General features: G+C 47.1%; 1 protein-coding gene across 1 annotated transcript in view; it reads right to left on the reverse strand.

The window, feature by feature from the left end:
* Positions 1 to 13388, reverse strand: part of ADAMTS18 (ADAM metallopeptidase with thrombospondin type 1 motif 18) — a 147927-nt gene extending 134539 nt beyond the window's left edge. The window contains exons 1-2 of the mRNA XM_040443412.1: positions 13223 to 13388; positions 10722 to 11038 (exon numbers count right to left, since the gene is read on the reverse strand). Of these exons, the coding sequence (XP_040299346.1) occupies positions 10722 to 11038; positions 13223 to 13388 (483 nt within the window). The remainder of the gene's footprint in view (positions 1 to 10721; positions 11039 to 13222) is intronic.
* Positions 13389 to 13787: the final 399 nt, after the last annotated feature.

The raw sequence follows: 13787 nt of genomic DNA on the forward strand, positions 1-13787 counted from the left end.
TTTCCAGCAGTACTGAAATTAGCAGCTGAATAAATAATTGGGAGACGTGTGTGCGCGCGCGCAGCAGGGGTTGCGGAGCTCGGGGCCACAGTTTGTACATGGCATCATCTTGTCACTTCCTTCTCAAAGCAGCCCTTTCACAGGGTTTTTTCCATCTCTACTTTACAGATAAGGAAACCAGGTTCTCGGGGAGTTGAGCATTTCCCAAAGCTGAGGGAAGGATACATGGGAAATCTCTGTACTATTTTTGCAACTTCTTGTGAGTCTAAAAGTATTTCAAAATAAAAGGTCTTCAAAAAGAATAATTTTGCCAAGATCACATAGCTAGTAAGTAAAAACGATGGGCTTCTGAGATCTCATGCACTGGAACATGCCAGCCTTCTTAAACTATTGCACGAGGCATTTCTAAGGTCATAGAGCCTCTGAAGCCCCTGGTATTTATTTATCTGGCGCAGGGGTTCTCAGTAGTGACGGTGCATTAGAACCAACGAGGGAGCCATTAAAAAATGCTCATGCCTGGGCCCCACCCCTAGATATTCAGCTTCAACTGGTCTGGGGTAGGATCTGGGCATCTGTGTTTTTTTAAGGCTCTCTAGGCTAAGAATCACTGACCTAGATGTGATTTAATCATAAATGACATTGTTACATATGCCGGATTAAACAGAAACTAGTATTTGCTTTACACACAAAAAGAATCCTTTTGAAAGCATGAAATTCATCTGGCTTCAATGCAGCCTACTGGAAAACAATGATTGAAAAATACTGAGATAAGACTAAGACACAGGAAAATACAAGATATGCATGCATGCGTGTGTGTGTGTGTGTGTGTGTATTATGTGAAGTACATAGAGAGAGCAAGAGTGCATTTAAGTAGTATTTTCTACTTAGTTTCCGTCACTTTGAAATAAAGTCCTAACTTTATCTGGACTCTCTGTGCTGCACAAAACAGACCTACACTCAACAACCGAGGTTGGAGAATAACTGTGTTCACTGTTCATCCACAGAGAAATTAATCTGGGGTAACTCTTCCTCTGCCCCCCGGAGGTGGCAAAGAACAATATGAAAGGGACGCGAAGGATGGTCAAGTCACAGAAGGAGCCGACACTGAAAAAGCAGGCTGCTGTAGGAGAGCTCAGGAAATCACTGGAGAGATAATCTCTTCTTACTAGCTTACAGCAGTCCCTTTCAAGTGCCGTCTCTCAACTAAGGGTAGCCGACTTCCAGTAAATTAGCAGTGTGCGTTATATAATTTATATTAGAAAGCACGCCCCCTTGACTTGTAGGGGTAATAAGGGCAGATAAAATATTCCAGAGCTCAGCGGCATGAATAAGCAATCAAAAAGAATTCAGCCACGAATGAAATCCTTAGATCCATCAAAGGCATCCCTTCAGGAGAGGTGAGCATGCCGTCCAGATAGCACGCTCTCACCAGACTTGTATTAGGGTATTTGAGGGTACTCTGCCCCGTAATTGGATAGAGAAACCGTGGGAACAGGCTTCCACAGAAACGACTTGATGTAACTGAAAGGGCACTCCTGGGTTTGTGGACAGAGATGGGTAGGAAGCCCGGGCAAATAGTATGGGTCATGAAAGCTTTAATGGGCAGTGCTCACTGGGCCGGTTTATATGTGGACTTCACGAATTCATCGGTACCACCTTCTCTTAAACGGTCTATCGTTGATGGTGGGAAACCGTGCAATTTTACCAGCACATATGCTCCACTGGAGAGAACCATTCACCTGAGTGACTTTCTTGGGCTCAACGAAGACAAAGGTGAAACGAGTTCTCAGTAACTATGCGTGATTTACAACCAACCAGAGCCAGTAATAGCCAGTGACGTTGGGTGGCTAGGATCAATCTCAGCAAGGAAATTTCTGGCCATAGCTAATGTCTAGTGTGTGTGTGATGCCTCAGCTTTTCACAAAGGTGGTCTCTTGGTGTCTCTCTCTCGGGAAATATAGAATTGCATGCAACTAAGAAGACTCATCCATATGCATGCCCTTTCAGCAAACAGCAAAAGCCTGGAAACAAACCTATTGACCAGAAGGGAATAATATGCAGCAATTGAAAGAATAAGATAGATGTACGCGTACCAATACAGAAGGAGCTCCCAGATATATGTTATTCCCAAGCACTCCCCCTTCCCATCACAAAAATGCTTCAGGAAAAGTGTTGGCTAATACAGCTTATGGACATTTTAACTGTGCACATGAGCGCACGCGTGCGCACACACACGCGCACACACCCCACCAGACGTAATAAACTCTAGTTTCAAAAGGAGATTCAAACCCATACCTGCAATCCTTGGCTTGCTGTGCATCACCCCTCACTTCCTTTTAGGCATTAACTCACGTATCATGATGTAAGTGAAGACAAAATTTGGTCTTGTTTGGAAACACAGAGGAATGGAGCACGGCCCCGAGGCTACCGGAGAGATGAGAGACGGAATCAAGTCCAGAGCCCCACACACGTGCTCTCACACAGCATATAGATTCCAACTGTGGTGTCACCGCTGAGCAAGGCACCTGAGACACCAGGCACCCAAGGAAACGTTGGACTCCTCTCCGGAACTCAGGAGGCACAAAAAGGGCAGAGTCAGAAGAAAGACAACAGTGATGATGTCACTGGGTACCTCGGGTCCCGCCTTGCTCAAGGCTAGCCATCCTAGGACAAGGACGAGGGTGGGAAGGACGAATGTGAGTCATCTCTGAGCCAAAAAAAATGTATTTTTTAGGCTTAACCTAGCTCGAGGTGGAGCTATTCTACCCGCCAGGGAAGCTTCCCAGGACACACAAACCAGAATGTTCTACGTTTGGAGCCACACTAGCCACCCTGCCTGCCCTCTTAGCATACACGTTGGCTGGTGCCAGTTAGAGCATGGACAGTCACACTTACATGCCGCGATGCATCCATAAAGCAAAAACAATTGTCGCAAAGATGTTCCAGCCGTCCCGTCTCCCCTGAGAAGATTCTTCACGGACACACTCAGGACGCTAATTCAGTCAGCAGTGCCCATTGGGTGGGACCATCTGTGAAGGTTTTTCTTTTCTTACCTTTACTCAAATGGACGCCTCGGCTCTACCCAGGATCCACAGAAATCTCAGAGGTGGGGCCTAAAAATATGATGCTGGGGTTTTTTGTTTGTTTGTTTGTTTGTTTTTAGGTGCCTCGGTCCTTTTGTAGTGCGTGGGGGCCCGGGGGGTATGCTACTTTAGACCTTGAACACCCCTACGCTCTCTGGCGATTAAATCTTATGAAGGCCTCAGTCTGTGTCTTAGCTGAATCCTCCTCTCTCCACGGCCCCAGTTTTAACAACGAAAGGAAGTGCTCAATAAATACAAACTATTATTACCGTGGCTACAAGTTTCCTGCCTGCGGGTGGTAAAGAGGACTGGCATTAGCCAACGTTGGAAACACCTTTATGGAAGGAGGTCCGCAATCATGGCAATTATTACTCTCTCATTACCACTACCAACATCATTACTAGGCGCTAGGCGCTGTTTTAAGCATTGCACCATTCCGTATTTTCCTTCCAAGTCAGCATCCATAAGCCCCATTCTCCTCATCTCACCGATGAGAAAATGAAGCGTGGAGAGGTCCGTGACTTGACCCGAGTTACGTGGTTACTGAAGGCCAGAGCTGGGACTTCCAAGTCTGAGCTCAAAGCCGGTACACCACGCTCTCTACCATGCATGCCTCCATCCAGACCTTCACGTGTTGGCTGATCTTTCCCCGTTATTCTATACGTTTCTCTTGCTTCCCTCCTTCATGGTGGATCACGTAGCGGCTACTTGCTCCGATAAAATCTCCAAATATCCTCTGCAGGGTGTTGCCACCACCCAGGTGCCCTCTTCCCCTTTTGACAGGCTTGAGGAGGCTCCAGGACCAGCGTGCCATTGCCATTTCCTTCCCAGACCCCCTCCTAGTCCAAAACAAAGGGTAATGAAGGATGGGGCGCCTGGCATGTGCCAGGCTAAGTGCTCATCATGTCGCCACAGTCCCCCGAAAGCGACAGAGTTACATCCACGTTACAGGAGAAAAACAACAGGTGCAGAGGCACGGAGAAAGCCCAGCACTCACAATTCTGGAGGCTGGGGGTTACATTCCTCTGGCGGCCACCCTCTCACAGCCAGAGAGCCCGGGGGGAAGAGTCAGCCCTCCACCCTCCCATGTGAGCACCCCTCAAGTCAGCCTCGGGACCCTGCTCTTTGGCAAGAACCTTGGCCCTGTTTTCAGAAAAAAAGAAATTAGCTGGCATTTTGCTACAAGTATTGCTTGGAGCAAATCATGGCTGAAGAGTGGCAAAGAAAGAAAGAAAGAAAGAAAGAAAGAAAGAAAGAAAGAAAGAAAGAAAGAAGAAAGAAAGAAAGAAAGAAAGAAAGAAAGAAAGAAAGAAAGAAAGAAAGAAAAACATCTTTTTACCCTTGATGAATCAATAACCTAAGAAAACATCTCTGATTTGGATCAGCCTGTATCCAAACACTTGTGAATACAGCCCAGTCTAATCCTTAATTTCACATGATCCTCTCAAGTGATTGAGAAGTTCCAAGGGGGTGTATGTCATTCAGCAAACCCCTGCTTAGCTAACAAGTCGCCACAAAGCAAGACAGCGGAGTTTCTTTCTGCACGTCTGGACTAAAGTCATTTAACTTCAGCCCTTTTATGAACGGAAACCAGCTTTCTAAAGACTGTAGGGAAGGCAGTGGCCAGCAAGAGACAACTCAATGGCTGAGCCTTCTGAGTCATAAAATGACTCTGAAAAGGGGAGATCAAAGCTGTCCTACCGCCTACGGAAACACAACCGCTTCCAAAGCTCCTCGCAGGGACCCGGGCTCTCTGGAGAGCAGTCTAGAGGCCACCTCTAACAAAGGCATGAGGACACCGGGGCAGCCAGCCACAGAGGAGAAACACCACTTACGGTTTAATTGTTGGGGACAAGGAGAGAAGAAACGAAAGAAAGCGGAGGGACAAGAACTAGGCAGTGTGTCAGGACTTGAGGCCGGAGGGATCTCCTGCGCACTTTCCGCTGAGCCCCTGATGCAGTGCTGAGCCCGGGTCCTGACTGGAGACGAGGGAAGGCGGCCGAGCAGTCCTCCGCTCTTCGCCAGCTGGGTGCTCGCTCACTGTTAATCATCAAAGGTAGAGCACCAAGTACACTTAGTACAGATATGGGGAGGGGAGCAATACGGCGGAAGTTCCCACAAGCCTTGTCGCTTGATCCTCACATGGTGAACGGAGCTTGGTGCTCGAGTTTGTCAAGCAAGGGGTGTATTTCCCCAATGGGAACACATGGAAATTAGGTTTATCAGGCACCCGCAAAGTGCAAGTAATCTTAGAGCTAGAAATTGCTCTTTTAGGGTGAACCACAGAAATCTGGACAAGTTATTGATGAAAGTACGCCTTCAAGAGAGGGGAGCAGCCCAATTAGTATTAGAATTCCACCTCTGGGAGCTTCACAAGCCGCAATCCACATTAGCATATTAAAAGGTGTGGACCCTATTACGGAAAAGACTTCTAATTGCATTTAAACCTAAGGTTTCCCTAACTCTATGGGAATATATGGCCACTTATATGGTCATGAAATCCTTTTATTCCAGGAACATCTCCCCCCGGTTAGAAATCAATACGCAGTAGATCTTTTTGGGGAATCATCACTTCAATTTTGTTAGTACCAGACTGTCAGGAAAATTCTAGGCTTAAACAAATGTCCTTAGAGTAGGGCGTTTCTAAGTTGCTAATATGCTAATGTGCACAGTAGATCTCCCAGAGGTGGCTTTTAGTACTATTTGACTAGGCTTCCCCCATTTTTAAAACCCTACGCCGTGAACTTCTTCTATAAACTAGAACATGGCATCCAACGTGCTTGTGACTTTATCCGCTGTACCCTGACAGGTGCCTGACAGAAGCTAATCAAAACTTGTTGAATAAAAGGATAATCTTTCAATGTGTCTTTTCAATCTGTTCTTAAAACATGACATTTCCACTAAGTTTTAGAAATGGGATCAGTCTGTCAAACCAACAGCAATTATTTTTTTTCCCAACAGCAGTTATTAAAACAATTTGCCTATTTGTTCAACGTCTTGATCCAATGGTTCTCTACTGTTAATATGCATTAGGAGTCACTTGGAGAATTAGAAAAACACACATTCCTGAGCTTAGCCTCTCTGACCTTCTGTTGTGGGTAAAGAAATTCAAATTTTCAACACCTCAGGCAAAGTTAATGCAGCTGATCACACTCTGAAAACCACTGTCCTGATTTAAAAAAAAAAAAAAGGAGCTCTAAGGCAAAACATTTTTTTTTTAATTTTTTTTTCAACGTCTATTTATTTTTGGGACAGAGAGAGACAGAGCATGAACGGGGGAGGGGCAGAGAGAGAGGGAGACACAGAATCGGAAACAGGCTCCAGGCTCTGAGCCATCAGCCCAGAGCCCGACGCGGGGCTCGAACTCACGGAACGCGAGATCGTGACCTGGCTGAAGTCGGACGCTTAACCGACTGCGCCACCCAGGCAAACATTTTTGAGCAGAAAGGCCTTTTGGATCTCCCAGCATGGAGGCAGAAAGGTACAAGTTTGTTCTACCAACCCAGAAGACAAAATTAAGAAATACAGGTGAAAGTCATAAAAAGGTAGGTGGTAGTTCAACATCAAGATGCGAATGCTAACAACAGCATGGGCTTCCTGGACTTAACGACCTTTCCATGGCTGTGTTAGTGGAAGAGAGGCTAGATATGGTAGGAGGGATATACATGGCAAATGGTGATTGGGTTAATCTGTACCCCCAAGATTCTGGGACAAAGGCTGCAAACCCAAGACACCCTCACAGAGTGTGAGGCAGTCAGATGTAGGGGGCAGTGAGGAGTTGGAGTAGGCAAGTTCCTGTCTAAATGCACTCAAAACCCCCAAAAATAATAATCATGCCGGGACACCGCGGGAGGCAGGATTCACCCAGGGAAGTTTGCAACTTCTGTTCTGTCCCTTGTTCTAAGTAAATAATGGCCTGCTCAACTCCTGAGTAAAGCAAGCCCTGTCACTCGTGGGGAGGGGAGTGCATTTTAAGCAAATACTCGAAGGACAGTTTAATTCTGAATTATTGAGGGAAATTCCCTGCCAGAGACATCCTCGCTGGAATATGCACGTACACATGTATATACATAGGCATCTATTTCATGATTATAACCTTCCTACCCTTTCTCATTCTCTCCTGGGGTTTCCCTGGCGACCAAGATAACAGGTTAGTTCTTCCATGGGTACTTTGTCATGGAAAGGTGACCTATTGTCCTGAGACACACTGCATGCACTCCAGGAAGTTGCTGTAACCTCTAAAGGCATTCTGAGGCCAGTCATCCAGCTCCATGGGGGTAGAAACCCTGATGCAGAGCCTTCCAGTGGAAGAGACTCTACCTATCAGTCTCATTCGGCTCCTGCCAGCTTCTACATCAAGGCAAGAAGAGTTGCTCGTCTCCTTTAGCATGTTAACCCTGCCGAGTCTCTCCAAAAAAGCATGGAGAGGTTTGCCCCTCTCATGAACTCTTCCATTATTCACTGCTCGGAAGCCATCAAAGTAGCTGCTAATGAACTTTAGCAAGGGTATAACCCTTTGTTTGGCCAAAGAAGGAGGGCAAGGTCTATGTGTTCTAAGGGGCTGGAAGGATGAAGAAAGTCTTCCTCCTGCCACGATTATTCCTCCCCATCACCCTCTCTCCCTGTTTCTAGTCAAGTGTCCCCTCACCGTGGTACCTCAGATGATCTCACCGTCTTCACTACTGCCGTTTGATAGTGCTTCATAAGCAGGTCAATGCCTTGTTAGAGAATCGTAACCATCGTAACAGAGAGGTCACACCAGCAGAGCAGTGTTTTTGCTCAGAATTCTGGTTTCTATTGACAGAGAAGAGGGAAAAACACCACAGCATAGGCTGGAAGCATTAATACCATCTGTCTGCAGGATAGAGACGGATCACAAAAGAGGACATACAGACGGCCGGTGAGCAGAAGAAACGGTACTCGACTACAATCACCACCAGGACACCACAAACTAAACCCGTCATGGGGAACCACGTCACGCCCATCACTTCGGTAGCTAAAATGGAAACCAGAGACAACAGTAAGTGTCGGCGAGGATGTGGAGTGACTGGAGCTCCCAGACCCGCTGATGGCAGGTGCCAAGTGGCACAGCCACACCCAACAACGCGTTGTTAGGTATACTTCCGACAGGGGTCCACAGGCTCACCACGAGGCACAGACAAGAATGCTCAGCGGTACTCCAGAATAGCCCAAACCGGAACGCTTAGACGCCCACTGACCTCTAAATGGAAACCTGGTGAAATATTCACGCGGACGAATACTGTATAATTTGCCTTATGCAAAATATTAAAATGGGCAAAAGTAAGCTAAGTTAGAAGTTAGGACAGTGGTTACCTCTGGGGGTGGGGGTGGGGTAGGGACCGGGGAGCGGACACAGGGGGATCGTCTGGGACACTGGGAATGTCTTGTTTCATCTTGGTGGCGGGTACATGGGTGCGAACTGTGTGAAAGTTCATTAGGCTGTGCTCTATGATTTTTGCCTTTTTCTGCATGTTCGCTTTGCACGTTTCCGTACACACATTACACTTCAACACGGGGCTTCAAAAATTAACTCAGAGTGGCGTCCAGTTTCTCAGTTGTGGTTTTTTCCCCCTTTCATGTTTCTTTCTTGTTGTTTTTTTCTCATCAAGTTTGGGGGGTATGTGTTTGTGTTTCGTAGTCGTTTGGCAGGGTCACGGAGAGGTGGGGATCGGCTTGATTCTCACCCTACCCCATACCAAGCGGGCCCCGCCAGGGTCAACAAATCGGCTAATCAGAGTCAGATGCCTAGAGATGGCAGTGGTCTGAGAAGTTATTTTACATGATGCAGGAGAGGAAACTGAGACCTAGAAAAATTATTTAACTGATTACATGCAGCTGGCTTCTGGAGTAGGGGAGACAGAATCCAAATGTCATGATTCCAACCCACATTGGCCTTCTACACAGGCACATGTGGCCGTCAATTCTCTCACATCCATCACAACGATGGAAATTTTTCACTTGCCTCATTCCCGTTTGTTAAGCGATCATTTGCTCCCGGTGACTCTCCTCCCCAGGAGAAATCAACTGACATCTACTGATACGAGGCAACCGGTCAGATTTCCTGTCATTCACAGAGTGGGGAATCCCAAGAGAGGTACGTGAGGTGGCTAAGTGTTGCCGGAACTAGAACCGCCAGGGAGCGATTATTCCCTGCCAGGAACCGCTTCGCATCGTCCATGTAAGAAGTCGCTTAATCCCCACAGCTCTGTGCTGTAAACCCTCTTGTTATTTCCACTCTAGAGCTGAAGACACGAAGGCATATGGAGGTTCATAACTTGCACCTCCATGGTGTTATGTGGAATGGGATAGTTTAAGCCACTACAGTGAGGTGCCTCCGCTCCCGAAGGCATTAGGATACAGGAGCAGACAGGAGACGGGGGAAATACGGGACAATGCCCGGAAAAGAGCAGAAGACCCATCACCATCAAGCCCAACAACACCACCACCACCAACAACAAAACGCCAAATCTATTTGTGGGTGTGCGTAGCCACGTCATTAGTGAGTCATGGCGGTCACTTACATGGATCAAGCTTAGCTGGGAACTGTCAAATCTTTGCCTCGCCCGATACTGCAAAATTATACCAAAGAACACCAAAACTCTAGTTGTGATGAAAGGTGATAGCTGCATTTCAGGCCACGCTATGAAAACGAAGTTGAAAAATAAAGTTTCGACTGGCGCAGAACGTGGGAGTTTTCATGCACCGGCACCTACACCTCCCGCCCCGCTCCTTGCTCGGTGTCCTGATATACTGTGCACGTTACGAACGACATCGCCACTTGGGCTTTCCCACACTTCTTCCGGCCATGCCAGGGCATGGCCAATGACGTGTTCGAACACACACACACACACACACACACACACACACACACACACACACACTCTTATGTCCGTGCAAGACGCTTCTCAGCGGCAGTGCGAACCCAGAACCGCATTTACTGCCTCGTAGATTTGACCGAATCCTGAGGCAAGTATCGTTTTACACCAACAGCCTTGGCCTGGAGCTCAGCTGTCGAGGATCACACAGAGAGGAAATGACGCTGGTCCCCAATACTTTTTAAGTGCTCTGCCTCCCTGGATGCCACACTCAGTCCTGCCAGTCCTCAAACACACCACACCACAGTCTAAAAGGATGTCTTGTGCGAGCAGGACATGAACAGCTTAGTTCAAAGAAAACAAAGGGCCTCCCTTCTACAGTGAAGGTTGGGCTTAACGGGGCTGCTGAACACAATTTTGCATTGAAATACAGTTTTCCCGTCTCAAAGCAGTGTAGAAGCATGCAGCTTGTTAGATTTATATAATGCCTGAGTCTCTTAAGACTTTACAAAGCGAATGGCATCCATCAAATTAATTTCCTCAGGGATCGTCTCAAACACAGAGAATAAAGAGGCCCAGACCATTAAACATCAAAAGAATGTTCTAAATGGTAATTAAAGTTCTATTCTATTTTCTTTTTCTGGGAGCAGATTAGATTAATTGAGAATATTAGAAGTATCAAAGCTGACAGTGTGAATGTGTCGAGCTGGCTGGAAGAACACTTAATATTGCAGACATCTGTTCATTCGAGTTCCACAAAACACAAGAAAGGGGGAGTCGACCCAGCGTGCGGGGTGCTTACCAAGCCGGCACACGTAGACACAGCGACGGAGGAGAAGCTGTCATTTCTGATAAATCCCTGATAGAAGCATCGCTGCACTGCGGGTTCCGGAGTCTCCAAAGCACCATCATTTCCAAGTACCTGGACAATAAAGTGACTGCTCAAAATCGCCGAGGGCTTCAGTTCTAAATGTAGTTCCTGTCCAAATGCTGAAAATCGGTAATGCGGGGAGCTGCCGGCACTCCCCGCCGATCGCTTTTTCCTGCCGTTGTGCAAAATGTCGTGTGAAATATACGACCCGCCTGAGTCCACTTCCACCGGCGTGACAAAGACGTAATCTGCAACGGGAAAGTTTTAGCTGTCAGCACCCGGTACCCACAGTGCCAAAGGCTCGCTTTCCAACAGGCTGGCGGGGAGCAAAGGACAGCTCAAAGGTATCTTTGTTTCCACTGCCCTGCACCTCACTTAACGGGAACTCAGAGCTGCTCCCGAAGAGGAGAACTCTGTGGCTTTTGCAAGGAGCTCTGTGACAGGGATGCCTACCAAACCGAGAAGTCAAGCACGATCTTCACGAATGCCAAGAATGTTTGCGAGAAAATGCCACAACTCTCTCTCATGGTCTGGAGACAGAGAGAGATGAACTAGAGTCTGGGAGCTGCAGAACCATCCGTACATAAAAAGTGATCTTTTGGACACAAAATAAATACAGAACCGCAGAAGTAAAGAAATGCATCAATTTTTTTTTTTTCCGAGGAGATTAATATCTTCGGGCTTAAACTGAACTGGGAGCATAGGGGGAGGCAGAGTTTAAATTTCAAATGATAACTCCCAGTGCTGAGTAACTTGAGATGCTATCTCAGATAATGAGGAGCAAATACTGGCAGTTTCAGATTTCCGAGAGCAACTACATGTGATAATAAAACCCCAGCGCTTGTATTGCTCTGCACGTTTTACTCTGAGCTTTTCCAGGGACAATCCCATTTCACTGTAAGCATAAAATACAGTGGATGCATTCAAAAATGTCTCAAAATTGTCAGAACTTTCCTATTGAGTCTGATGTTTAAAATTGCTCAGACATGTTGGTGAGGGAGGGAGTATCAGTCAGGGGAACACCTGGAAGGCACGTTTAAAAATACTTTCCCCATTGCTCTCTAGAGCAGCACTAATTGCTGCTTGCAAAAAAACAAAAAACAAAAAAAAAAAACAAAAAAACCCCAAAACCAACCATTTGCTGCTGGAAAACCGAAGCCAGCACACCGTTTTCTATCACAAAATGCTGAGACCAAGAACTACCATCACAAAAGGATTTGGAACAGACCTTCTGCGTGTTCAAAGACATTCTGCATTTCCACTTTCTAGGCACAGAATGGGAAACTAATTTGGAAAGTGTTTAGAACGATTCCGAATAACTAAGAGGCATGTTTGAGTCACTTGGGTCCCTGGTTACTGGAGGAGGAAGAGAGAGAGGAATTTCCCTTTTCCCAAGACAGTCAACAACCAAATAAGAAAAGCTCAGGATTGACCAGAAGGCTGGTAGGTAAGGGGGATCCATGAGCGATATGCTGATTGAGCCTCCGTTTGGAAAAATAAAATCCCAACATGACAATAATTTCCAACTGTGTTCTTCTGCGTATGAACCACCTGTGACTCTGATGGCTTGAGCCACTACCCTTCTCTCAGTCTTCTTTACATCCTGCCTCTCCCATTTTCTCGACTCCTCTGACTAGAAATACTATCTCTGACATGCTTATTAAAAAATAACTGGGAAATAAGTTTTCCTCCTCTCTTACCCTTAAAAAAACTGAGGGTTTTTTTTTTTTTTTTTACACTACTTCTGTCTTAAAACTCTGTTACGCTGCTTTACGGGAATGTGACTGTTGATTAAATGCAACTTTTTCTTATTAAAAAACCACCTCCTTCCTCCACCGCGCTAAAACCCAAGTGTGGAAACTGGGCCAGCGCATGCGCTAGTCTCTGCAGGAAGATGTTTCTGACCTCCTTCCCCAAACCCACCTGAAACTCTGCCTGCTCTTAGCTAGGAGGCCATGGGTAGCCTTATCCAGCCAGCCCTCTAGGCCATCAGCCCACAAATCCCCCTGCCCCAGAGGGAGCCTCCAGCTTTCTGACCTCTAATCGAACAATGAGGGGTTGTTTTAGAAACTGCAGTCAGCCTCTCTGGTTGGACAAACGGTGAATTTCTCAGGAGTTAATTCCTGGCTCTGTCCCCTCCCCTCATCTCAGCCACATTTTCCCCAGCCTTCACCGAGGACTCTGCCATTTCCCCTCTCCCCAGTAGGCCTGGCTCTCCCACAGCAGGAGAGGACCCTGCAAGGCTAAAACTCCTAGAATCCGGGTTGGTCATCAGGTTGTGCTAGACGCGTGGATGAGCTGTTCTCCTGTAGCTGGTGGAAACAATGGCAACCATCAGGAAGTTAATAAATGACAGAAGGGAAGGGTGTTCTCTGGAGGTTTTTGGCCGGGAACCTCAGAAGAGATAAAGCCCCCAGAGACCTCCAGCTTACCTGCTCTCCTCCTTCTAAAAGCAGTCTTGGGACATCCGTGACTCAAGGGCAGGAAAAGCGAGAGAAGGAAAGGAAGAGAAGGAACACAAGTGGAGAGGAAAACGAGGAGGAGAGACGGGGAAGGGGAGGTCTGGCATTTTTTCACTCCCCCCCCCCCCCCAGGCATTAGTTCCCACAGGCTTTCCCAGAAAAGGAAGGAAATAAGGAAGGTGCCTTCTGCTATCAACCAGAATGTCCCCTTCCTAATTTCTCACCCCAGTATGTTTTTTAAACAAGCCGTCTGTGACCCAGGGAAAGTATTGTTTTCTCAATTATGCGACTTTCAGCTCAAGACACTGATTCTTTTGATAAGTTCAGAGTCCTTGCCACATCACCCCCCGCCCCGCCAAACAGGAACCCTTTCCAGGACGGGCACACACCTGCCAGGTCGGGGCGGGGAGGGGAGGGGGAACGTGGAACGCGCCTTCCCACTTTCCCCTCTTTCGGGGAGGGGGGGAAGGAAGGGACAAGTGCCCGGGAAGGCCCTTTCTCGGGGTGGGGAGCAAATACGAACCGACGTTTAATC

The sequence above is a fragment of the Herpailurus yagouaroundi genome, unplaced genomic scaffold (assembly GCF_014898765.1).
Source record: "Herpailurus yagouaroundi ecotype Mexico unplaced genomic scaffold, PumYag 190, whole genome shotgun sequence".
In the NCBI taxonomy this organism is placed as follows: Eukaryota; Metazoa; Chordata; class Mammalia; order Carnivora; family Felidae; genus Herpailurus; species Herpailurus yagouaroundi.